At 41.6% G+C, this 27700-nt stretch overlaps 1 protein-coding gene across 1 annotated transcript in view; it reads right to left on the reverse strand.

Moving 5' to 3' along the window:
- Nucleotides 1-27700, reverse strand: part of KCNMB4 (potassium calcium-activated channel subfamily M regulatory beta subunit 4) — a 75207-nt gene that overhangs the window by 29970 nt on the left and 17537 nt on the right. The window contains exon 2 of the mRNA XM_007530113.2: nt 9581-9708. Within this exon, the coding sequence (XP_007530175.2) occupies nt 9581-9708 (128 nt within the window). The remainder of the gene's footprint in view (nt 1-9580; nt 9709-27700) is intronic.

The following is a 27700-nucleotide window of genomic DNA, read 5'->3' on the forward strand; positions in this document are numbered from 1 at the left end:
TTACAGGAATTGCCATAGGTGACGTGCATGCCATTTCATTGACAGCGTGACAATAACCCACTTTATTAACATCCCCTTTGACAAAGGGAGTTGGGCACAGGCAGGTCAAAGTAACACACCTAAGACCCATGTACCAAAATGTAGCTACATTCTTCACAATACCCCCCAAAATGGAAGCAACTGAAATGTCCATCAATGGACAGAAGTTAGAGGCTATATGTATATAGTCTCTCTCTTCTATCTCTCTCTCTCTATGTGTGTGTGTATGTGTGTGTTTGTGTGTGTGTGTGTGTGTGTGTGTATCCTCTCTGTCTTTCCCTCCTCCCCCCCCCCCTCTCTCTATATATATAGTCAATAAATACTACTCTGTGATTAGGGAAGATGGTAGTTTATCCTTCAGGACACAATGAATGGAACCGGAGGTGATTACACTTAGTGAAGTAAGAGAGAAGATGAAAAGGGCCTGGGTGGTGGTGCACAGCCAGTTAAGTGCATCTATTAGCAGGCAGAAGGACTAGGGTTCAGGGTCCCACTCCCTACCTGCTAGGGTTCCACTTCATGAGCAGCGAAGCAGGTTTGCAGGTGTCTTTCTCTCCCTCCCTCAGTCTTCCGAACATCCTCTCTGAAATCTCTCTGTCCTATTTAATAATAATGATAATTTGAAAGGAAAAAAAAAAAAGAAAGAAGATGCAAGACAACTGCCAGATGGTTTCACTCCCTGGTGGTAGATTATAGAGATAAAACAAGGGGCTGGGTGGTGGCGCACCTGGTTGAGCGCACATGTTACAGTGTACAAGGACCAGGGTTCAAGCCCCAAATCCCCACCTGCAGGGGGAAAGTTTCACAAGTGGTGAAGCAGTGCTGCAGGTGTCTCTCTTTCTTTCTACCTTTCTATCTCCTCCTTCCTCTCAATTTTGGGCTGTCTCTAACCAATAAATAAATACAATAAAAAATTATTTAGAGAGAGAGATATGAAACTTGGAAAAAAATAGTATCCAAAGTGTTTTGAGGACATTGTGAGAACTTTGGTGGCTGTTGGGGTTTGGGGAGTGTATTGAGGAGGGAAGAGAACTTTGGTGGTGGATGAATTGTGGAGCTGTCCCGTAATTACATAATCTTGTATACCATTAGTAAATCACAAATAATCTGTTCTTTACAAAATCTTTTAAGTGCTTTATTTACATGTTTATTTATTGGATAGAGACACAGAGAAATCAAGAGAGAGGAGGGAGATAGAGGAGAGAGAAAGAGAGATACCTAAGGCGCTGCTTCACCACTTGTGAGGCTTTCTCCCCACAGGTGGGAACTGGGGAGGCTTGAACCCAGGTCTCCATGCATTGTAACATGTGTAGTCAACCAGGTGCACCACTTCTACTAATAATTTTTTTAAGTGTCTAGCTCTGGGGTTCTCTCACTTTTCTTTTACCTTTACATTAAGTAATGTTTTCCATTTTAATTTTATTTATTTTTATGACGAGGAGAAAGGGAGGGAGGGAGGGAAAGACAGAAACTAGAGTGTTGCTCAGCTCTGGTATATGGTGGAACTTAGAATTGTACCTGGGACCTCTGGGACCCTGATATGTAACTCCTATGAGCAACTGCTGAGCTATCATTCCAGCTCCCAGTTGTTTCTGTGATCCCTGTAGTTTATTGCAGTATTCTCAGGTAGGAGGGGAAAAGGCAGCTAGGGCAGAGGCATCAATGTGCTCAAGGAACAGTAAGTTGGGGTGCCTGCAAACTAGAGTAAAAGGTAAAGCACTTATATCAAAACATGTCACCAACTTGAACCTCACCAGGTGCCGTTCACTAAGTTTAGGAGAAATCTAAAACCTCTTTGCTTCTCTCTGCAGTGTCAACACTCACACACCCTTTCACTCACAGCCTTCCTGCTATTTAAGCCTTTCGTTGCCTTCAACTTACCAACCTCTTACTGTCATTAGAACCTTTCCATATGGTGGTGTCTGGTTCTGAAGTACTACTTCCCTCACTTTTACCTAGCTGACTCTTGAAAATCTGCACTGAATTATGATTTACTCAGGCCTTAAATATACCCCACCATGTTATAACTTATAGTTGCAGCTTCACCGTTTCCTTTGAATCTCTTACCTACCTCTCTTTGCCATTCTCTAACAGATGTGGCAAGAGACACATCTGTTCTATGAAGGTAAGGACTGTGTGGGTCTGCTTTGTTTTCCTGATGTTTTGTTTGTCCTGTTGGCATGTAATTGAACCACAGAAGCTGAAGTTATAATTGGAAGGGCATGGTTTTTATTCGGGAAGGCTGACTTTATTTTTAATATTTATTTATTTATTCCCTTTTGTTGCCCTTGTTGTATTGTAGTTATTATTGTTGTTGTTATTGATGTCATTGTTATTGGATAGGACAGAGAAAAATGTAGAGAGGAGGAGAAGGCAGAGAGGGGAAAGAAAGACAGACACCTGCAGACCTGCTTCACTGCTTGTGAGGTGACTCCCCTGCAGATGGGGAGCTGGGGGCTCAAACTGGGATCCTTATGCTGGTCCTTGTGCTTTGCACCACCTACACTTAACCCACTGCACTGCTGCCTGACTCCCAGGAAGGCTGACAAATTTAACTAAGGATTAGGTCAAAGTCAGAGTCTTAATAGGGCAAAGTAAAACCAAGTACAAAGTGGGGTGATGGGTAAATGAAAAGCCAGATGAATATCACTCCAGCCATCAAGATGAGCTATGTCCAGGGTCTGAACCCCCAAAATCCAAGACTTTACAGTCTGTGACTGGATTTGTTCTGTGTGTGTGTGTGTGTGTGTGTGTGTGTGTGTGTGTAAGCTTGCTCTGTTCACCTGTGCACACTGTGAACTACAATCCACTAAGGAGGACAAAAACATATTAAATTAAAATGGTAGCCTATAAAAACACCATGTGCCCTATAAGATGAAACATTTGAAAAATAAAGCCCACTCATTGCCTGGCCAGTAGAGTTACAGGGAAGTGAGGCGTGAGCAGCCATTTCCCAGCAACATGCCCTCTTCCAGGGCAAGCCAGTTAAGGCAACAATAAAGTTGGAGAAATGGATGCAAAGACTGAGCTAGCTGGGAGTGGGATGGGAATTTCGAAGCCTACACAGTAAGGGGGCATATCTTGTTTTTTTTTTTGTTTTTTTTCTGAGAGGGGTATGACACCACCTATGTAAAAGAGTATAAAACAAAAGTCTATATATTGCAAGAAGATAGTGAGTCCCAATACTGAGAGAGGTAAAAAGACAAGCTGAGTTGATATGAGAAGGTGGTAAAAGAGAGGGCCAGCCTCTGGTCCAGGATTTGAAGCTGCCACAGTGACACTCCCATACTGTCCACCCTCCATGGCAGATGTGGTTGCTGATGGTTGCTTTGAACACTGAAGACCCAATTCCTGGGTACAGCTCTCCTAAATTAGCTGTGTCTTATTTTTTTTAATGGAGGGCACATTGGGACTTCATCCCTAATGATTCCACTGTTCCTGGTAGATTCTTTGATTCTTTTTTCTCCTCCCAATCTAAGAGGAAGACACACACACACACACACACACACACACACACACACACACACACCATTGCACCTGCTGCATGTGGTCTTCCCATATGGTGCTGGGGTCTTGAACCCAGGTCTTTGTGCTGGGTACAATGTGTGCGTGAGCTTATTCCCAACCCCTCCCAAATTTAAAGTCACATATTTTTCTTGAAAATCGAAACTCCTTGGTAACAATTTTCTCTAATTTCCTGCATTTGAGTGAAATCTAAAGGTTACTTTGTAAGTAAAGTTCATCTCGTCAAGAGCATCTGGGAGTCTCTACAGTAAGTCTATTTTTATGTCCTATTTTTCAGTAGTAAAAGTCTCCTCAGAGTAGGTGACACCAGGGAGCTGCCATGTTTCACACCCCCAACCACTGCGCTGGTTTCCTTTCGCATATGTCATGGTAAAGAGCCAAACTGAAGCTGCCTCTTCCCCAGAGTTGCTTGCGATCGTGTCTGGCATGTTCCTGGGTTGTGAGAGACCACCCCCACTTGTATCTACACCCAAACAGATTGGGAGTGGGACAGCAAGATGATGGACAGGGAGTGCCCATATACATTCTGAGTAAAGTCTGATGGCCTAAGTTTACTGTTACAGTGCTTGTAACGCACTGCTATGTATAGTGAAACGCTAGCTCTTCAACCCTTTCTGGGTGTTGAAGATATTTAGTATTCATGTCTCCATAGGAGACAACCCTTCAGGATGGGGAAGCTAAACTTTGATGAACTTGGTGCCTAATGGGGTAGAGGAATGCAACGGGTCAAGTGTATATGTAATTTCACACTCCTGGACCTACTTGTTTTTCTTTTTTTTTAATATCTCTCTATATATCTACTTTGTTATGTACACGACCCAGGTTTGAACCCAGTCCATATTACATTGAAGAAGGAAGTTTTAGTTCATCTCTATCTGAAAAAAAAAAAAGTCAACCCAGAGTAGTGAAGTCCTGGAGATGACCAAAGCACAGGCAAAACAAAACAACATCAACAAAATCAAACTCCCTACTGTTGATGCAACTCAGACTTAATGTTCTGTCTGCCTGTAGTAAATGGCATCCTAACTGATAAGCAACTAAACCAAACTTGGTGCAGCCCAGAGAAGTTGATACCCAAGGACAGTCTGCAACCAAGCACTAAGGAAGAAGGAGAAGCAAAAAGGCATGGACAGGAAAACATAGATTAAAAAAAAAAAAAAAAAAAACAGGCATGGGTAGAAAGTACTGGAAAGGTGAAGGCAGGACCATTGGAAAAAAAAATGGGGAAAAATAGATATTTATAGAGGACCAGGAAGTCGTACACCTGGTTAAGCACACATATACAGTGTGCAAGGACCTGGGTTCAAGCTCCTGGTCCCCACCTGGAGAAGAAAAGCTTCATGAGTGGTGAAGCAGGGCTGCTCTTTCCCCTCTCTATCTCCCTTGCCTCTCTCCATTTCTCTCTGTCTCTATCCAATTACAAATAATAATATTTTTAAAGAGAGAAAGAAAAAAATATTTTTAAAAAGTTATAGAATTGTTGGGTAGGATGTCAGCTCCCCCGGCTTAAAGCTTCTGTCTCTAATCCTGCTTAACTAAGCACCGGCATGCCTGCAGGGCATTGGTTTGATCCCACTCAAAGCTGCGGTCTATTTACATAAACCACTGTTAACTAAGCACCACCCTCCCTCAGGGCATTGGTTTAATCCCCACTGGTTCACAAAGTCTTTTTTTCTCCGCCCCCTCTCCTAGTACACCCTGATCTCCACCAGTCTCTTTTTGCTCCACCCTCTTACGTCACACCCTGTTTCCACCCTACTTGGTGAGTATATATACAAGCTGCTTTTCTGAGTAAAAACACTTGGAATTGCTTTCCAGCTCAGGGAGTTTCAGAGTGTATCTCCTGCAAGGTTAGCTCGGCAGGAGTTCCTGATCCCTCTCCCACGCAGTAGCCTAGGTTGGCTCCAGTTGAGTTCTCTCCAACCAGAGAGCACTTGCTTGGGAAGAAGCACCCTCAGGCTATCCCGGCATAGAATCAGCCCATATTAGTGATCTTGGGAGCACTACTGCAGTCTCCAGTGGAGAAGATGGAGACACAGAACTCTGGTGGTGGGAACCGTATGGCCTTTATACCCCGATTATCTTACAATTTTATAAATCAATATTAAATCACCAAAAAATAATAAAACAATTAAAAAGAACAAAAGGAAAATACTGGAAAGTGCACAGAATTTAAGGTGGTTACTGTAAAGAATCTAAGACTAATGATGGGGCTGACAAAGAGGAAGCCTGGGACCAGAACTCAAGCAACCTTTGAGTGCTATGACAGACTGAACGTGGCCACAAAATATCTGAACCTTCTCCTGTTAAGAAGTGGAGTCAGGCACCCCTCCTATCCTCTGACAGCCAGTATAATTCTCACAAGTTTGAGACAGCTTAGTTACTTTTTCTGTGTGGGGGCTGGGGGATTGCAAGTCTGCATGCTTTATCTATATTCCACATGAGTTAAACCATCCAGTAGTTGTCTTTCATCTCTTATATATGTTGGGTGTTGTATGAAACTATACTCCTGGAATCTTAAAACTCTGCAAAAAGTCATTAAGTCACCAATAAACCTACGTTTAAAAAAAAGATGGAATTGGGAGTCAGGTGGCAGTGCAGCGGGTTTGCGCAAGGACTGGTTCAAGGATCCCAGTTTGAGCCCCGACTCCCCACCTGCAGAGGAGTTGCTTCACAGGTGGTGAAGCAGGTCTTCAGGTGTCTATCTTTCTCTCCCCCCTCTGTCTTCCCCTCCTCTCTCCATTTCTCTCTGTCCTATCCAACAATGATGATATCAATAACAACAACAATAATAACTACAACAATAAAACAACAAGGGCAACAAAAGGGAATAAATAAATAAATATTAAAAAAAAAAGGTGAAGTTGGGGAGGTGGTTCAGTGATAATACACATATGTGAGACCCTGGGTTCCATCTCTGCACTGAAGCAACAAAAGAGGGAGGGGGAGGAAACTAGCTTGCTCAAAGTTTGTGCTTTGCCATCATGAGGCTCTGGGTTTAGACGTTGGCACCACATGGTTATACCTCGGATGACATCCAGGGAGCTCCATGGATGGTGGAATAGTGCTGTGATGTCTTTCCTCATGTTCCCTCACTCTTGTTTCTCTTTCTAAGTATAAAAACGAAAGGAGACTGCTTGCAGTACTGCATGTGTGTGAGGTTCTGAGTTCACTCCTCAATACCACATTAACATAAAAAAAGTAGAGTCTACTTCAACACCCTGCCATTTTGAGACTTACTTTGATGAATAAAACACTCAGGATGTGATATTATTTAAGTTCCAGAGCCAAAGCCCGACTCTCATGAAATGATGTCTTGACACTGTTATACTGTAAGGAAGGTGATCTGAGTGGAGAATGAGAGACCGGGCAGAGGAGAAATGAGGAAACTCAGCTAGGGCAACATCATTGAGGATGGACGACATGCTATATCAGTAAGCTGTTCCAGCCACCATCTGCACAGGCACCCAGGAGAAAGCAGCCAACCCACAGAATCAATCATAAAGTATAACAAATCACGGATGCAGTCACTTGGGGTAATTGTTCCACAGCAATAAGTGTCCAATACAGAGACCATACCAAGATGTCTGAAATTTACTCTGAAAAATCTGAGGAGTTGCCTGATAAGACATGTGCTTTAGGGAGTCGGGCTGTAGCGCAGCAGGTTAAGCGCAGGTGGCGCAAAGCACAAGGACCGGCATAAGGATCCCAGTTCGAACCCCGGCTCCCCACTTGCAGGGGAGTCGCTTCACAGGCGGTGAAGCAGATCTGCAGGTGTCTATCTTTCTCTCCTCCTCTCTGTCTTCCCCTCCTCTCTCCATTTCTCTCTGTCCTATCCAACAATGACAACAACAATAATAACTACAACAATAAAACAACAAGGGCAACAAAAGGGAATAAATAAATAAAATAAATTAAAAAAAAAGACGTGCTTTAGAAAGATCACTTTGAGGGGTGGGGTGGTGGTGCACCTGGTTAGGTGCACGTTACAATGCGCAAGGACCTGGGTTTGAGCCCCAGTCTCCACCTGCTGGGGAAAAGCTTTGTGAGTGGTAAAGCAGTGCGGCAGGTTTCTCTTTTGTTGCCCCCTTTCTTTCTCCTCCTACCCTCTCGATTTCTGGCTGTCTCTATCCAATAAATAAAGATAATAAAAATGTGGTCCAGGAGATGGTGCAGTGATAAAGCTTTGGACTCTCAAGCATGAGGTCCCAAGTTCGATCCCTGGCAGCACATGTGCCAGAGTGATGTCTGGTTCTTTCTCTCTCATAAATAAATAAAATATTTTTTAAAAAAAAGTAATAAAAAATTAAAAAGAAAAGAAAAAGATCACTTTGACAGCAGCATGGAGGATGGCTTGGAGTGGAGACAGCAGGACTTATTAGAAGTCTATTGCACTAGTGAAGCTGAGAAATGCTGTGGATCTAAACTTAGGGATTATTGAAAAGAGTCATTACAGAGACAAGTCAAGAAGACAGTGAGATCAGTATAAAGGAGAAAAGTGAGTCAAGAATTACTTTAAGATTTTTGGTGTTACTTGGCTGAAAAAAAAAAAAAAGATTTTTGGTGGTCCAGGAGATGGTGTAGTGCCGTTTTCGCCGGGCTATGTTGTTTTCGCCGGGCTGGCTTCACGGGCAGGTAACAGATGACCAGGGACTCATGGTTGAGCTGTAGGCAGTATCTCTTTATTCATGCAGGACGCAGCACAATCTAAGACGAGCTAAATTAAACTCAAAGTACAGTACAGTACAACTCACAATGCTGTCTTTATATATACTTGCCAAGTAGGGTGGAAACAGGATGTGACATAGAGAGGGTGGAGAGAAAAGTGACTGGTGACAATCAGAGTGTGACAAGGAGAGGGGGTGGAACAAAAACATATCATGAAACAGTGGGGATTGAACCAATGCCCTGGAGGGAGGGTGGTGCTTGTTAACAGCGGTTATGTAAATAGAATGAAGTGGTTATGTAAATAGAATAGTGTTAAGCAGGGGGGATTTAAACCAAATGAAACAGAAGGGGTCTCATGCATACCAACAGTGTAGTGCATAAAGCTCTGGACTCTCAAGCATGAGGTCCTGAGTTCAATGCCCAGCAGCACATGCAGCAGAGTGATGACTGGTTCTCTCTCTCTCTCTCTCTCTCTCTACCTATCCTTCTCATTAATAAATAAAATCTTTTTTAAAAAAGTCTTTAAAAAAAGATTTTTGCATTAGGTAAATGAGTGAATGATGATACCATTCACTGATAAAAGGATGATAAAAGAAAAAAAAAAGGATAATGGAAGTTTCTCTTGCCGGAGAAGGGTTACAACATCTGTGGAACAATAGAGAGGTACAGTGAGGTGTTGTGAAATGTTGGATGAAAACACATCTGGGATTTTTCTAGCAGTTACTGAAGTGTTCTAGTCCAAGGAGTCCTTGATACATAGCAAGTCTGCGTGTCATTCATGCTTGGCTTATGTGTATTTGTCTATAATTCCTCAAGAGCAATACTAGTACACAATGTTTTGAGCATTTTTTGTTTGTTTGTTTAAAGCATACCTACAGGGTAAGCTCTATGATACAAGTTTTCTCCTTTTTTGCCATCAGGGTTATCACTGAGGCTCTCAGTGTCTACACAACTCCACTATTCCTGATGGCTATTTTATTTATAGGGGGTAAGAGACAGAGATAAAAAGGGAGAGAGAGGAGAGAGAGAAAGAGAAACCTGCAACACTGCTGCACCACTGACTAGCCAAGGTTCCGCCCTATAGTTGGGGAGCAGGAGCGTGGACCCTGGTCCCTGAGCACAGTACATGTGCACTCTATCAGGTGAGCCATGACTGAACACCTCTTTCTTTTCTTCTGCAGATTCCTTTCATTTCTCCCACCTTGCAGAGGAAGAGGGGGCTTCCCTAACTGAAAAGCTGAAACTCCTTCCATTTTGTTGTGCATTTTGTCAAGTGAGCACAATATATGATTTATTAGTGTAATAAAATTACGGTGGTTGCAAACAAGTTTAATATACATTGGCTTACCTTTGATGTTGATTAAAATAGCAAATAAACGGCTGGGAACCAATCTCATCTTTCCAGTACTGTTGCCAAGTCATGACATTTTCCAAGTTCTTCGAATTTTCTCTCTTGCAGGGAGGGATGTAGGAACACTAATAAAAATAAAACACAGAAAATAAGCCTATTTTCCTATTGTATACTGAAATACAGTCCATTTATTATAGAGATGACATTATGTAGACAGTAAATCTAATTTTGACCTACCTAATTTCAAATGCACTCAAATTGAAATTGATGAACTATATTTCAAGTTTCTCATTCAGAATGATGACACTAGCCAAAACCAAAATATTCCAATAACAAAAGTACAGAGGAAAATCACCTCTAGCCACTATGGTATAAAGAAAGATATATTATGAGCAGGTACAATCTGACAGTGAATTGACAGCATAGTATACTCTCTCTTTTGGGGCAATCAGCAGAGAAAGGTCAAAAGAAGCTAAAATTTTATCCCAAAGTTTCTATTCCTTTGTCTTGATATTGTTCTCTTTCACCCTTAACTAACAAATCAAGTACAGAAAAACTCCTGATGTTGCATTCAACTGTTGAAATTCCAGTTTTCTTTTATAGTGTGTCTTAAACAAACAAACAAAATCAGGAGAAAAGTTCCTAAAATCATAATCAATGGGTGGCCGGATCGTGGTGCACCCATCACCAAGCACAAGGACCTGGGTTTGAGCCTCCACTTCCCCAGCTGCAGGGGGGATGTTTCATGAGCAGTAAAGCAGGTCTGCAGGTATATATATTTCTCTCTATTTAAAGATTTATTTATTTATTTACTTTTGAAAAAGACAGGAGGAGAAAGAACCAGACATCACTCTGGCACATGTGCTGCCCGGGATTGAACTCGGGACCTCAGGCTTGTGAGTCTAATGCTTTATCCACTGCGACACCTCCTGGACCATGGTATCTATCTTTCTCTATCACTTTCTATATGCCCCTCCTCTCTCTCAATTTCTCTCTGTCCTAGCCAATAAAATAGAAGTAAAGAAAGAATTGTAAAGAGAGAGAGAGAGAGAGAGAGGAGAAATAGCCATCACTGGGAGCAGTGGATTCGTAATGCCAACACTGAGTCCCAGCAATAACTCTGGTGGCAATAAAAAAAGAACATAACCAATGCCATTTCCCTAACTGATGCCTTTTCCTGGCCATGCCTGTTACAGAGTAGTTCTCTCAAAGTGCCTATGCTACTCCTTACATTGATTCCATGGAATCACAAAAATCGTTCTTAAGTCTAGATGTTAGAAGGAACCCTTAGCATTTTAATTCATTTTCTCCATGGCAGTCTTCTACAATGATCATCACCAAGAAGTTGAGGTCAGCTTAGTTATTGCTTACAATATGCCAGATATTCCAATAAATACTGAACAAGCCTCAGCTCATGTTCTTCTTACAAAAACCCTGCTGAGCAGGAAACTGACTGATTAGCTCTACAACTGGAAATGGACTCCAGTGATTTTATCACATGTGACTCTTGGCTGTTTCACAAGGTGTCTGATAATAAAAAGCATAAAATAACCCATTAGTTTTGTAGTATGAGTCACAGGACTTTAGAACAGAATCTGTGACCACCTCCCCATTACTTTCTGGTAAAGCCCAAACTTCAGGAGTCAGGAGGGGACTCACTGGCAGAGTATATATGTGAGGCTCTCTCCTTTTGGAAAGTTTTGTTTATTATTATCTTTATTCATTGGATAAGACAGCCAGAAATTGATAGGGAAGGGGGAGATACAGAGGAAGAGAGACATCTGCAGCACTGCTTCACCACTCATAAAGCTTTCCCCCTGCAGGTGGAGACCAGGGGCTCGAACCTGGGTCCTTGTGCATTGTAACCTGTGCACTCAACCAAGTGTGCCAACACCTGGGCCCTTTTAGCAAATGGGTTGCCCTTTTACTTATAGAAATTTTCTTTTTAGCCCTTTCTTTCTTTCCCTCCCTCCCTTCTACTCTTTCTTTCTTTCATTCATTCTTTCCTTTTTTTCTGTTACCAGAGCACTGTTCAGCTTTGGACTTTGTAGCCCTAAGTATGAGAGTCTCTTTGCATAATCATTATTCTATTCACCTCCTCCTCCCACCCCCAGGCTCTCTCCTTCTAAAGTCCTCTTTACCTGAGCTCCCATCTTTGAAGATGCAGTTCTGGTGTTACCTGTTTTGTAAGAGCATTTCTTTCTTGCTTCACAGTTAAGTCCCCTTCTTTTGTGCTGCCCTAGACTTCACACCCTGCTCAGCAACAGCTGGAATCTCATCCTATCATTCTTCTATACTCATGTCAGCCTCCTGGCAAGATGGGATAAGGTTTACTCTTTTTTATTTTCTTCACACTTTAAGACTATGCTGGGTGTTGGTGAAACTTCAAAACTGTTGGTAGAACTAATTAATACAAATGCACTTAAATACACTTTTATTCAAGATGATGAAGCTATTTTCACAGTGGGTAAACACTGTGAAAACAAACAACAGGCACACATTTTAAAACTTCAATAAATTGGGTTATTTTCTGTTCCATCTAACAAACTTACAACATGCTATGCAAATATTATTTCAATGATTGAATCACCAGATGTTTATCTTCTACACGTTGTTATTAATAGCAATATACGGGTAAAGGTTCAGTGGCATGAAGAATTCTGTATTCTTTCAAAGCAGCAATTGGAGTTTGAAGCATTGGAGACCATTAGCCAGGATTCCAGGTCTATTATTTGTTGGAAGTTTGGGTTTGAGTTCATTGCTTCCATTTTGTGGTCTTTTCTTTTTTTCTTTCTATCTTTAAGGTTGCCACAATAATGTCTAGCTCTAGATGTCTACGATTCTTTTCTCGGAGGTATATGAAAAAGGGGCTCAGCAGAACACAACAAAGGGTTGCCATGCTGTTACAGTACTTTTCCCAGAGGAGAACCTGCCCACTGAGGAGCTGGCTGAGTGACTGATAGTCACTATTCCAACCAGCAGAAAAAAAAAAAAAAAAAAAAAAAAAGGGCAAGCCAGGTAGGTCCTTTCTGGGCAACTTGTATTTTGCATTACAAAATGTTCATAAAGGGACTCTAGGGCTGTGGTTGCTTATAATGTGTGAGCTATTTCTTCCCTTTTGTTAAAACAATTTTTTCATTTCACAGTTTGTAAAATGAGAGCAGATGCCAAATGAGGGTGCTTCTCTAGGAAGGAGAAATTTCTAGAACTTTGAGGCATGAAACTCTAAACATTAATCAGAGGTAGGTGTGTGTGTGTGTGTGTGTGTGTGTGTGTTTGCAATAGGTATGTTAACACCAGAGGTACACTAAACATTTTAGGAAGTAACAACTAAAAATCAAATGTATGTAAAACAGATTTTTAAGTTGTATAAAGTAACTATGTTTAAATCCTTTTCTATTCCATCTGGGGATGATAAGTCTAAATTACACATCTCTTCTGAATGACCACTCTGTGTTTGGACCAAGAGACTCATACCTACATGTTTCTGAAAATCAGACAAAAAATGTCACTGAATGTATGAAGCTTTGTATTAGGTAAATTGTGGCTTCCTGTAGGATTAAAGAAATGTTTCTTGCCTTTAGGAAACTTTGAATTCACGTAAATGGATTTTGAGAAGCAAAATCTGGTTTTACATTGGGGAGAATAAACAGATCAAAATTCAAGCACTTAGTTCATGTTTCACCTGAGTTTCATTAATCAAATAATGAGCTTATATTACTATGGGCAATATTGAAAGTTTACATTCCTTTGAAAGGAAAGTTTTTCAAAAAGCTGGACTTGGGGGGGGGGGGCGCTACTCCCCACAGCAGCAGTGCAGCCAAAGCTAGGGGACTGTGCATTCACATAGCAGGTGAGCTGCTGGCCCTGGACTCACCCAGCCAGTAGGAAAGTGCTGCATCCCTCAGCAGCTCCAGCAAATGGTCCCAACACATCTGGGGAGAGTGAGAGCTCCCAAAGCACATAGAGGAGTAAGATCATTTGAAATCTCAATGAAAGTAAATGAGCAAATACTACAGCCACTTCCATTTCAGGTGAGGAAACAGGAGCAGAGGCAAGAGAGAAAACTTTCTCTAGGTGATAATGGCAAATGGAGTAGCTCAGTGCTTCCTGGGACTGTTCTTTCCTGTTCCACGTCACTGCCTCCCTGGCCCTCACCTTCAGGTTATCCCCATTTACCTGATTTGGGGGTAAGTGAGGTGTCTTGACTTTTGCATCACTCTCAACTAGTTGTGATGTTTCTTTGAGTTAGAATTGGTCTAATCTTGAGACGTGACAGACTAAGGCAAGCTAGTGCAATTCTTTGCTTTCCTGGCATATATTATTTTTATTGTCTTTATTTGATAGAGACAGCCAGAAATTGAGAGGGGAGGGGGAGATAAAGAGGGAGAGAGACAGAGAGACACCTGCAGCTCTGCTTCACCATTCATGAAGCTTCCTCCCTACAGATGGGGACCAGGGCCTTGAACCTGGGTCCTTGCACACTGTAATGCATGTGCTCAACAGGTGTGCCACCACCCAGCCCCCTTTCCTGGCATATTCTCAGAGAAACTCATTGTATAAGTCTTTGCTTAACAGTAAGACTTGTTGAGAACTATGGTGGTGATCTTCGGGAGGTAGATGGGTGGGGATACAGAACTACTGTGGTGGGTGGGTGTGGAGCTATACATTGTAATCTCATAATCTTGTAATAAACTATTAGTAAATATATATATATATATATATCTTTGCTTGTTCCCTTCTGTCTCAATCTGACTCCAGGAGTGAATTTTGGCACCACGAATGTAATTTCACTTTAGTGAATTTATGGACACAATTATTTTAATCATGGAAGACAATGATCATTCTCTTGGAGTGACTGTTTCATATAGTTCTGACCTTTCCTTTCTTTCTTTCTTTTTTTATTTTTCCATTTGCAAAGGCACCATTTCCCAATTTCTAATATCATTATCACCCAAACAACTTTCACTAGAGTCTGTCTCACTTGCTGCCTGAACTTGCATGAATCCACTTGCTTTGCAAAAAGTCAGGGAAAAGAAAGTATGTGAAAAAATATATTTGCTTGATGTTTATTGTGTAGGGAAAAATTTGACTTTTGAACTCATGAACAAAGCTGCTAGGAAATAGACTGGGTTACACTAAGTAGATTCATGTAAAGACTCCCCATACATTTTATGGGAGAAAGCACTATCATTACTTGACATGGAACGCTTGATTACATACTTATTATCATTTATTTTACATGATCTTATTTTTAGGATTTATCAAGATTTACACTAGTATTCTCTGTCAGCCCACCCCACTGAAATCTCTATTTTAATAGAACCCATCTTGAGTGGGCTCTTTGTGATAAGTGTCTTGGGGATTGCATTTCAATCATATGGGCAGAGTAGGCAGAACTCATTGTCTTCCTATACTTAAGTCACTTAAAGAACAATTGTACAACAAAAAATTAAAAAATAAAAACATGGTCTATTCAGTTAAACACTGGGACTGGGTTCTATGTCAGGCATTATCTTAGGCACAGAAATGGAGCAACTTTTTCTCTACCCTCCAATTTCTTTCTCGACTTGGGGGAGGTAGTATAGAAAGACATTATATTAGAATGGTGTTTAGCTGATTAAATACTTTCTAAAGTGATTTTAGTTAGAAAATGAATTCTTAAAAATAATGAACTCTTTAAAAAATGAACTCTTAAATCATTATCTACAGGAATGCATGTTTCATTTTATATGACACCATAATTCCTTATTCTCTGAAGTTTTATGTCTGTGTCATATATGACTTACAGCTTTAATGATACCTTTGAGAACATAAATATATAGTTAGACAAGTACTGTGGGATAAAATATATAGTTGAGTCAGTTACAAGCTCCACAATGCTCCACAATGCTCCTAGACTTCATTCATTGTACACAAACACACTGCTTTAAAAAAAAAAAAAAGCAAAATGAACAAACACATCAAAAATTATATATCAACTTAAAAAAATCAAATTTTACGGGTAGGTTCCAAGACCTGTATACATATCTGAAAGCTAAATGGGGGGAAAATCTCATATGAGCATTTGAAGAATAAATCAGTAGCCAAGAAAATGAGAGCAAGGGTGGGAAAAGTTAAAATGAGCAGGGTGAGCAGGTATTCGGTAGTTCCAACCTAGAGAAGTGTACGTCAAAATATGGTTCAAACAACTCAGATTGCAGCTCAACAAGATCCACGTTTCTGAGACTCTGGTTCAGTTAAGACCAGGAATCAGCATTTAACAACTCTCCATCTGTCTTGGAAACACGGACTTTTACAACTGACAGTTGAGGTAACAAACCACCTGTTATGCTGAGTTCTGTACAGGATACAAAGAGGAGGTATTATTTAATATCTTCCCCCATCTCCTCCCTTCCTAGAAACATGCAGTAAAGTAATAAAGCCTGTTTACAAAATATTTGGTTCTTATAAGAAAGAAAGTGAAGATTTTGACTTCAGGGACATTTTCCTCTTATTTTTTTCTTTTTTATTAATGATTAGCAAGATTGTAAGACAACAAAATAGAATTCCATAGAGTTCCCACCACCAGAATTCAATGCCCATCCCCTCCACTGGAAGCTTCCCCATTCTTTTTCCCTCTGGGAGTATGGGCCAGAATTCATTATGGGGTACGAAAGGTGGAAGATCTGGCTTCTGTAACTGCTTCTCTGCTGGACATGGGCATTGGCAGGTTGATCTGTTTTTATCTTTCCCTGGTGGGGTAGGGCTCTGACATCATCTTCCCAGACAATACTTTTAATCCACCTGCATACTGACTATTGGGCTCAGGTAAAAATTACTACAGTCATGGGTCCCTTGGAACATACCTAAAATAGACTTCCTAGCTTCTTCCCACAAAAACCCCCCCTAATTTCATCAGCTCTCTTCCTACTTTTGGGTTCCTGTTTATTAAAAAATTTGTCCTGCTTTATATCCTATGACCTTTCAGCCACCAAACTGCTGATGCTACTATGATTCCATCCTAACTTCTCTGGGCAGATGACCTCACCAATGTGTCCCAGAACCTTACCTCTTCAGGGACATGTTTTAAAAAGAAGAATCCACAGTCTTTAATGTTGAACAGGAGTTTACTTCTCAGACAATGGGTTGAGAAGATGCCATTCCAAGGAGAAGAAAAGGGACATACAAGGACCTTTCCTAAAGATATTCCAGAAGGATTGAGTTATCTAATGTGCTTGGAGGATAGAGGGCATGTGATGCTGGAAAAGGACCAACTCATCTGAAATGCTCCTCTCAGAAGAATCACACCTTGCTTCTTAAATGCTCTTGGGGAAGTGCTGCTTATAATTCTTACAGACACCCTGCTCTCCCCCCCACTTGGTGCGCCTTGGTATTTATTTGCATGAGCTGATGTTGCACCTGCATTTCTGTAATTTAATAATATTCACTCAAATTCTGAACTTGAGCAGACTGTTAAGCTAGTGATGTTATCAAAACTGAGGGAGGGGGCTGGGTGGTAGCACAGTTGGTCAAGCGCACATGGCGCAAAGCGCAAGGATTCCAGTTCGAACCCCCTGCTCCCCACCTGCAGGGGGAGTCGCTTCACAAGCGGTGAAGCAGGTCTGCAGGTGTCTATCTTTCTCTCCCCCTCTCTGTCTTCCCCTCTCTCCATTTCTCTCTGTCCTATCCAACAACAATGACAACAGTTATAACAACAATAACAACAACCATAACCAGGGCAACAAAATGGGAAAAATAGCTTCCAGGACCAGTGGATTTGTAGTGCAGGCACTGAGCCCCAGTTATAACTCTGGAGGCAAAAAAAAAAAAAAACACTGAGGGAAGTTTGGAATGAGGTTTTAGTTTCAAGTGAAAAACAGTCCATGGGGAGGTGTTTGGGGGGGGTGGGCAGTGTCAGGTCCTGTAGAATGCACATAATGCCATGCCACCTGCAGAAAGAAAGCTTCACGAGTGGTGGAGCATTGCTGCAGACCTCTCTCTCTCTTTCTCTCCATATATATATATATATATATATATATATATATATATATATATATACTCCCTTCCCTCTCAAGTTTTCTCTGTATCTATAAAAAAAGAAGAAGGAGGAGGAGGAGGAGAAGAAGAAGAAATATGGAGAAAGAGGAAGAAGAGGAGGAAGAGAGGGACAAAAATAAAGAGAAACAAAAAAGAGAAATGGTTCATTCAACTTTAGAGTTAAGAAATAAATAAACACAGGGGCTGGGCAGTGGCTCACTGGATTAAGCGCACATGGTGCAAAGTGCAAGGACCAGTGTAAGGATCCTGGTTCAAGCCCCCCTCCCCCCTTCTCACCTTCAGGGGGTGGGGGTGTCACTTCACAAGAGGTAAAACAGGTCTACAGGTGTCTGTCTTTCCCCCTCTCTGTCATCCCCTTCTCTCTCCATTTCTCTCTGTCTTATCCAACAACAATGATGGCAATGACAAAAATAATAACAACAACGATAAACAGCAAGGACAATAAAAGGGAAAAAAAAGTCTCCAGGAGCAGTGGATGTGTAGTGCAGGAGCTCAGCTCCAGCTGAGCTCCAAAAACCCTGGAAGCAAGATACATACATACATACATACATACATACATACATACATACATACTAGTGGGGGTTGAATTGTTATGTGGAAAACTGGGCATTGTTATGCATGTATAAACTATTGTATTTTACTGTCAACTGTAAACCATTAAATCCCAATGAAGAAATTTAAATAAATAAATATGAAATGATAGCGACAACAAATGCTGGAGAGGTTGTGGGGGCAAAGGAACCCTCCTACACAGCTAGCTGGTGGGAGTGTCAATTGGTCCAATCCCTATGGAGAGGAATCTGAAGAACTCTCAAAAGGCTAGAAGTGGACCTTCCCTATGACCTTGCAATTCCTCTTCTGGGGCTTATGTCCTAGGGAAGCAAACACACCCATCCAAAAAGATTTGTGTACACCTATGTTCATAGCAGCACAATTTGTAATAGCCAAAACCTGGAAGCAACCCAGGTGTCCAACAGCAGATGAGTGGCTGAGTAAGTTATGACATATATATACACAATGGAGTACTACTCAGCTACTAAAAATAATGACTTCACCTTCTTCACATCATCTTGGATAGAGCTTGAAGGAATCATGTTAAGTGAGATACGCCAGAAAGAGAAGGATGAATGTGAGATGATCCCACTCATAGGCAAAAGTTCAGAAATAAGAGCAGAAAGAAAAACACTAAGCAGAACTTGGGCTGGATTTGGTTTATTGTACCAAAGTAAAGGACTCTGGAGTCAGAGGGGAGTATTCAGGTTGTGGAATATGATGGTGAAGGAGGACCTAGGTGAGGGGGTTAGAGGATTATGTGGAAAACTGAGAAATGTTACACATGTATCAACTACTGTATTTTACTGTCAGCTGTAAACTATCAATAGAGAAGAAAGGAAAAGAGATAGATAAATAAATAAAGACTTGGCCAAAATAGAGGTCAAATCTACATAGAGGAAACTGAACCAAAGCAAGAAGTCTTGGTCTACAAGAAACTCAATGGTTATTATTTTAAATGAAACATAAAACTGTGCTCGGTGGTTTTTGATGGTGAGTTACTGTTGGGTGGACACTATTGTGGCATTTACCCTAATTCCTTATACTTAGGGCAGGACCCTAAGTATAACTGTGCTTAGAAAGGGGGCTTGTGAAGCCAGGAGAAGATGGAGGTTTGGCCTGTTAGCGTCCCAATGAACCAGAGAGTTCACAAAATCTCTAGTGGTTGTTTCTACTGATCCTGAATGCATACATACTCAAACCCATGCTTACTGCCTGTCCTAACTCCCATCTTGGACCCACCCTCTCCATGAGGGCAAGGATAGCACAGTGGCTGACTCTGATATGGCCTATCCCTTTCCCTAGGAGTAGACCAATCAGCTAGTAATGCATCCCTGGGGAGGTCAGAGGCCACAGGTATAGGGATTCTTAGCACATTCTCACTGAACTTGGCTCCTGAAGAAGACAGACAAATCTTGTGGAATGATTGTATCACTGAATGAATCAGTGGTGACTCCACTCTCCGCTGCTATTTCAGATACAGCCTCTTAATTGGAGCAAATAAGCCACACTGCTGGAACTTCTTCTGAGGCAATTGATTTGGCAACGCTGTTTTTTCCATCTTTCTGGACTGAAAGCCCAGACCTGGCAGAGAAGATGTAGACTCAGGACCATCTCAGCACTCTCCTCTCTGGCTTCAGTGCTCTTGTCTGCAAGGACCTTGACCCACCTCGCTAATGCACAGAGGATGGCACCACCACTTTATTTTTGTATTCTCTTTATTTATTTATGGATAAAAAGTCAGAAATCAAGAGGGAAGGGGAGAGAGAGAGAGGAAGAGAGACAGAGAGACACCACAACATTGCTTCACCTCGCAAAGCTTTCCCCTGCAGGTGGGGACTGGGGTCTCAAACCTGGGTCCTTGCACATTATAACATGGGCGCTCAACCAGGTGCGTCATCACCCGGCCCTGGCACCACCCCTTTATTCAGGCTACCAACGATTGCACTGGGGAAGCAGAGAGTTCAGAGTGCCCTAGATCCCTTGGTAAAGCACAGGGGTGACGGGGGGAGGGGAGTTTGGGGTCCTGCCAGCTCAGTGATACTTTGAGAGGGTCTAGCATATTAAAACACTTTCCAGATGTCCCTGCAAAGTGAAAGACAGACTGTTGCACCTTTCACTCTTTAAAGTTAAGAGACACAGTGCATGTGGGCTTCTTCCTATTTTGGAGAAAGTATTTATCACGTTGGAAATGCAATTCTGGTGCCTTAACTGGACACTCCAAAACTCTTCCAGCTTGCTGTGGCAGCCAGATAAGGAGGACCTGCCCACACTGTTTCAGGAGACAGAAAGTTCTCTGGATTGACTTCCATCCCAGCATGGATCCATGGAAAGTCAGTAGCATAAGGCAAGCCAAGCTAGGTTATCTTTGGCAAATACTATTCTCCTTCTGAGACATTTACAACTTGTTACAGGGTGCCAGTAGGGTCCAGCCGTCAAGCTACTGTGCTGGCCATTGTATTCTGGGAAATCTGACCTACTAAGACAGAAAGGCAGGCTTGCAAGGCCTGAAACCAGTGTTGTAAGTAAGTGGCTCACACTCCAGGGCAACTTCTCTTGAGTACCACGCCCCTTCCCTAGCCTTCCCTAAAAGGCTGTTAGTCTAGTGCTGTTTTGCTCATACTAGAATCCAAACATCCTCGGAATACTCTGCAGGGCCTGCACAGAGGGTACTTACAGCTGATGATCAGTATGGGAAGATGGAAACCTGAGCTCGGTTGTCAGAACTTTTAACTTAGGACATTTTATTTATTTATTTTTAAATATTTATTTATTTATTCCTTTTTGTTGCCCTTGTTGTTTTACTGTTGTAGTTATTATTATTGTTATTGATGTCATTGTTGTTGGATAGGACAGAGAGAAATTGAGAGAGGAGGGGAAGACAGAGAGGAGGAGTGCAAGATAGACACCTGCAGACCTGCTTCACCGCCTGTGAAGCGACTCCCCTGCAGGTGGGGAGCCGGGGACTCAAACCGAGATCCTTATGCTGCTCCTTGTGCTTTGCACCATGTGCGCTTAAACTGCTGCGCTACCGCCCAACTCCCAACATTTTATTTATTATATGAGAAGGAGAGGGTGGAAGGGGAAAAGGGGGGGAAGAGAGAGAGAACCAGAGCACCTATCTAGTTTATGCTGTGCCAGGGATTGGACTGGGAACCTCAAGACACTCAAATCCAATGCTTTACCAGTTCAGCTATTTCCTACATCGCTATTTTTAAAGCCTTATTTATTCATGACAAAGCAGGGACAGGAACAAAAGAAAGAAATACTATCACTCTGGCACATGTGATGCAGGGGATTGAACTCAGGACCTCATGCTTGAGAAACCAATTTCTGATTCACTGTACCACTACCTGGGGTTCAAAAATAAGGTGCTTGCCTATCTCTTTCTTCCTGCCTGCCTTTTTTCTTTTTCTACCAGAGCACAGCCTTCTGACTTAAGGTGGTGTTAGGGATTGAACATGGCACGTTGGAGCCTCGGACATGAAAATCTTTTTGCGTAAGCTCTATGGTAATTTTCTGCCTGAGCATAGCTTTGGTGATTTATTTCTCTTGTAAAAAGTGGTGTTGAGGGGAGTTGAGCGGTAGTGCAGCGGGTTAAGCGCACGTGGCGCAAAGCACAAGGACTGGCTCAAGGATCCTGGTTCGAGCCCCCAGCTCCCCACCTTCAGGGGAGTCACTTCACAGGTGGTGAAGCAAATCTGCAGGTGTCTATCTTTCTCTCTCCCTCTCTGCTTTCCCCTCCTCTCTCCATTTCTCTCTGTCCTATCTAACAACGACGACAATAATAACAATAAAAACAACAACGGTAACAAAAAAAAGGGAAAATAAATAAATAAAATTTTAAAAAAAGAAAGAAAAAGTGGTGTTGAATTTGTTTGGCTTTCTATGTTAACTCTCTTTTCAACCACCAGGTTCCAGATGCATGATGCCAACCAGACTTCCCTGGACAGACAACCCCACCAATGTGTCCTGGAGCTCCACTTCCCTAGAACTCTTCCCCACTAGGGAAAGAGAGAGACTGGCTGGGAGTATGGATCGACCTGTCAATGCCCATGTTCAGCAGGGAAGCAATTACAGAAACCAGACCTTCAACCTTCTGCATCCCACAATGACCTTGGGTCCCTACTCCCAGAGGGTTAAAGAATAGGAAAGCTATCAGGGGAGGGGAGGGGATGCAGAGTTCTGGTGTCGGGAATTGTGTGGAGTTGTACCCCTCTTATCCTATGGTTTAGTCAGTTTCTTTTTTATAAATAAAAATATTTTTTAAAAATAGTGGTGTTGAAGGTGCAGACCTACTGTGCTTTGATTAAGTGGATTAAAATGTGTTAAACCCTCAGAAACAGAAATATAATCAATATATAAGATTTAAAAGTTGTATTTTCTAGTGACCCCTTCTCTGGGAAATACTTGAAGATATCGCCCACTAAAGCAAGGATATTGTCCAAGGAGGAAGATGATGTGGAGTCAAAGAAACAGAACTCAAAGCAAGAGAGGCACGGTGGGCCTAAAGTTCAACCAGTGCAGGGTAGAGCAGAAAAGGTATCCTGGGAAGTTTAAAGAAGAAAGTATAACCAGACCCTGACAGACAGTTCATTCAGTGAAGTATACATTTTGCCATGTGAGGGTACTCAGGCTTGAGGCCCAGGCTACCTCATAGGAAGACCATGCAGAAGGGAAGTTTCAAGCGTGGTAGAGGAGTGCTGTCTCTCCTTTTCTGTCTCTCCCCTTCTTAGTCACTCACCCTCTGTCTGAAACAAAGGAGAAAAAACACAACTTAATGCTGACCTATAGTGAACAGCCATTTAAGAACAGTAGCCAAAGAAAGTATATAATTCTGTGGGGGTCTTTTTTGAAAAGGTTTTTCAAAAAGAAATTTAGCAATATGCATCTTTTAAAAAAAAATTATCTTTGACAGGTCTGAGAAAAATTGAGAGGGGAGGGGAAGATAGACAGGGAGAGACAGAGAGACACCTGCAGCCCTGTTTCACCACTTGTGAAGCTTTCCCCCTACAGGTAGGGACCAGGGACTCAAACCTAGGTCCTTGTGTACTATAACATGGGTGCTTAGCCAGGCATGCTACCTTCTGGCCCCTCAAAAAATTCGAGAGGGAAATTATTGGTTCAAGAAAAATACAAAGCTATAAAAATGAACAATACTAATCATGAACTTAAAGGCTGGAATAGTGCAGATGGAGAGTTAGGGTGGTCTCCGTTTTGTAGATAGCAGGTAGGCATATTTTAGTTATATTCCAAAGGGTGCATGACTATACTAATTTTTTTTCCCTCTGAGCCTGAAATCTGATATGTAGGTGGATCCAAGTTATTATCTTAGGAGATGATGTCACAGCTGCAAAAGAACCAGAAAGCTGGATCAGGGAAGAGAGTAGTTCTCAAACATGGGAAAGGTGTATAAACATTGTTGACTGTAAACCCCATCGATTTGATCTGATCTGGGGCCTATATTCAGCTTAGGAGTCCATATGACCTCTGCATCCCTTTACATCTGAGCTCACATTCTGTGGTCATGAGTAGGAACATTCCAAGCTGCCCCAATTTCAGGACCCATCTTTCTCAGGTGGAGCATAGAGTATGTTGTCCATCCTCATTGTTTGGCTTTATATGTTAACTCTCTTTCCAGCCACCATGTTCCAGATGCTACCATGATGTTAACCAGACTTCCCTGGACAGACAACCCCACCAATGTGTTCTGGAGCCCTGCTTCCCCAAAGCCCCGAGCCACTAGGAAATGAGAGAGACAGGCTGGGAGTATGGATCGACCTGTCAATGGCCATGTTCAGCGGGAAAGCAATTACAGAAGCCAGACCTTCCACCTTCTGCATCCCACAATGACCTTGGGTCCATACTCCCAGAGGGATTAGGAATAGGAAAGCTATCAGGGGAGGGGGTGGGATATGGAGTTCTGATGACGGGAATTGTGTGGAGATGCACCCCTCTTATCTTATGGTTTTGTCAATGTTTCTTTTTTATAAACAAAAAAATTAAAAAAGGGAAAAAATGAGCAATACTTTCATATAGCTAAAAATGAGCTAAGAACTCATTATAAATATTATTCAATATTTATGTAGTTCAAAATTGTGACAGATGAAGGGATAGAGAGGAGGTGGAGTGGGAAGGGATAGTATTTAGCTATTATAAATCTCCATAGGACATCACAAGCCTTCAATGCTATCTACAATGTATACATAAGAGGGCCACCCCTTAGAAACATGGAGGCAAACACTTAGAGAGGGTGGGGCGGGGGACGACAACCTAGAGATAGGCAATTGCTTTTGTGTGGCACAAGAGGTTGGGGTAGACCAGAGGAAACCAAACAGGAGTTCTTCCTACATTACATTGTAAATACTATTTGATTTTTTTTAGAATTATGTTCCCAATAACAACAGAAAGCAGTCACCCTGGAGTTGGTGTATTGCAACTCTGGGGTGGAATTGGGGGGAAGGGTTCAGGTCCTGGAACACAATGGCAGAAGAGGACCCAGAGGGGGTTGAATTGTTATGTGGAAAACTGAGAAATATTACAGATGTATAAACTACTGTATTTTACTGTTGACTGTCAATCATTAATCCTCCTCAGAAATAAAAGAAAGAGGAGAGAAAAGAAAGCAGTCATCAATGTCTTTTTTTTTTTTTCTTTTTTACCAGAACACTGCTCAGCTCTGGCTTATGGTGGTGCAGGGGATTGAAACTGAGTCTTAGAAGTGTCAGGCATGAGAGTAGCTACCCCTGCCCCAGTCATTTTCCAGGTGTTTCACACATAAGGTTAGAACCTTCATGTACAGAGGAGAAAACTGAGGACATAGAAGTTAAGTAAAACGAGATGTCACTGCTATTCTGATTAAAAGTTATAAAATAGCAAGCCCAGGAGGTAGCACTGGTGAATAAAGTATTAGACCCCAAGCATTCTAAGTTCAACTGCCAGCAATGTAAGTACCAGATTGATGCTCTGGTTCTCTTTCTCATTATGAAATAAATTTAAAAATTGATAACATAAAACATACACAAGGTAAAAATGCAAACAGGAACAAGTTATAAGCTGAGATGTCTTTTTCTGATGCTCTATGCTTTCCACACTATCATATATATAATAGTAAGTAATTACTTACTATTGGATAGAGACAGAAATTGAGAGGAGAGGGGGGACCTGGAGGGAGAGAGACAGACACTTGCAATACTGCTTCACCACATGTGAAGCTTTCCCCCTGCAAGTGGGAACCAGGAGCTTGAACCTGGGTCCCTGTGCACTGTACAGTGAGCGCTTAACCAGATGCACTACCACCTGGCCTGTTTTTGTTTGTTTGACTGTTTTTTGGGGGTGAGGGGAAGTTAATGGTTTACAGTACAGTTGTTAGCACATGGATAAGATTAGTGTCTACATGGGGAATCAGGTGGTAGCGCAGTGGGTTAAGGGCACGTGGCGCTAAAGTGCAAGGACCAGCAGAAGGATCCCGGTTCAAGCCCCCCCACTCCCTACCTGCAGTCACTTTACAAGCAATAAAGCAGGTCTGCAGGTGTCTGTCTTTCTCTCCCCTTCTCTGTCTTCCCCTCCTCTCTCCATTCCTCTCTGTCCTATCCAACAATAATGACAGCAATAACAACAATAACTATAACAACAATAAAAGGGGGGGCAAGAAAAGAAGAGAAAAAAGATTAGTGTCTACGAAACATTCTCACTCTCAAGTTAGGTCCATCATCGTGAACCAAGATCTGAATGCCCCCATCCCCACCCCAACCCCCTTACTGCCCTCCTTCCCTAGAATTCTTTGCTTTGGTGCAATATACCACCAGTCCACATTTTACTTTGTGTTTCCCCTTTCTACTCTTGTTTCTTAGTTTTGTCCATGAGTGAGATCACCCTTCTCTTTCTGGCTTATCTTACTTAACATGATTACTTCAAGCTCCAAGATAAAATGACTTGATCATTCTTAATAGTGGAGCAGTATTCCATTTACACTGTATTTTCACACAAATGGGAGCATGGTCATCTCTAACTCTATTCCTGCGTTTTACAATGTATCTTGATGCTCTGATATCTACATAGAGAGAATGCGTTCTTTTTTTGAATTATATGGCACGGGAGCGCCAAAATTCATTAGCTGATGTTTCTCCACTGAAAAGGGTTAAAGATATTCCCAGACTTTTGCAGTTATAAGTGCAGGAGCAACAAACCTCCTTCCCAACATGTGTAAGAAAAAGAAAAGTAAAAGGCATATGTTCTTGATGCATGGTTAAGATGTTCCAAAGAACTTGAGTCAACTCACTGCACACCTGCCGGAAGTCTCTGGAAGCAACCCAGGTGTCCAACAACAGATGAGTGGCTGAGCAAGTTGTGGTATATATACACAATGGAATACTACTCAGTTGTAAAAAATGGTGATTTCACCGTTTTCAGCTGATCTTGGATGGGACTTGAAAAAATCATGTTGAGTGAAATAAGTCAGAAACAGAAGGATGAATATGGCATGATCTCACTCTCAGGCAGAAGTTGAAAAACAAGATCAGAAAAGAAAACAGAAGTAGAACCTGAAATGGAATTGGCGTATTGAACCAAAGTGAAGGACTCAAGAATACAGGTCCATGAAGGATGATAAATGACATAGTGGGGGTTGTATTGTTAAATGGGAAACTGGGGAATGTTATGAATGTTATGCATGTACAAACTATTGTATTTACTGTTGAATGTAAAACATTAATTCCCCAATAAATAAATAAATTATTAAAAAAATAAAATAAAAAATAAATGGTAACATTTCCTCAATAAAAATCGCTACAAATATCATTTAAAAAAAAAAAGAAAGAAAGAAAGCCTCTAGCACAGCCTTCACAGAGATTACTATTATTTCATTTAGGGTCTCATGTAAAGAGCCTAAAGTGAAACTAATTTTCATGTATCTATGTGTATATGTTACCATATGTTGCAATGTAATCCCAAAGCTATTTCAAAAAGTCTAGATAGTTCTCCTTGTGTCTGTGTGCTCTGGCATAGTTTAAAACAGGACTAAAGTTCTCTGTTGTCATAGAATTGACCTAGAAACATTTACAGTTGCAGTGCTTGGAGAACTTTCTCTGATTCCTCTATGGTAATTGGTCTATTTAAAATCTTCTCCTATTCAATTGGTTCAGTTTGAAGGGTTTTTGTTTGTTTGTTTGTTTTAACCAGAGCACTACTCTCAGCTCTGGTTTATGGTGGAATTGAACCTGGGACTCCGGAGCTTCAGGCAGGGGAGTCTGTTTGCATAACTATTATGCTATCTACCCCCACCCTCAGTTTGAAGGTTTATATTATCTTAGGGAATACCCATACCATCCTATGCTTTCAAATTTATTTTTATGATATAAGCCAAAGTATTTACTTGAAACTATTCTAACTTTTCCTGTGAAAACCTGTGTCTTCTTCTTCTTCTTCGTTTGCTTGGTTGTTTTTTTGTTTTGTTTTTTATTTTTTAACCAGAGCACTGTTCAGTTCTGGCTTATGGTGGTGTGGGGGATTGAACGTGGGACTTTG

This window comes from Erinaceus europaeus, chromosome 7, assembly GCF_950295315.1.
Source record: "Erinaceus europaeus chromosome 7, mEriEur2.1, whole genome shotgun sequence".
NCBI classification, from domain to species: Eukaryota; Metazoa; Chordata; class Mammalia; order Eulipotyphla; family Erinaceidae; genus Erinaceus; species Erinaceus europaeus.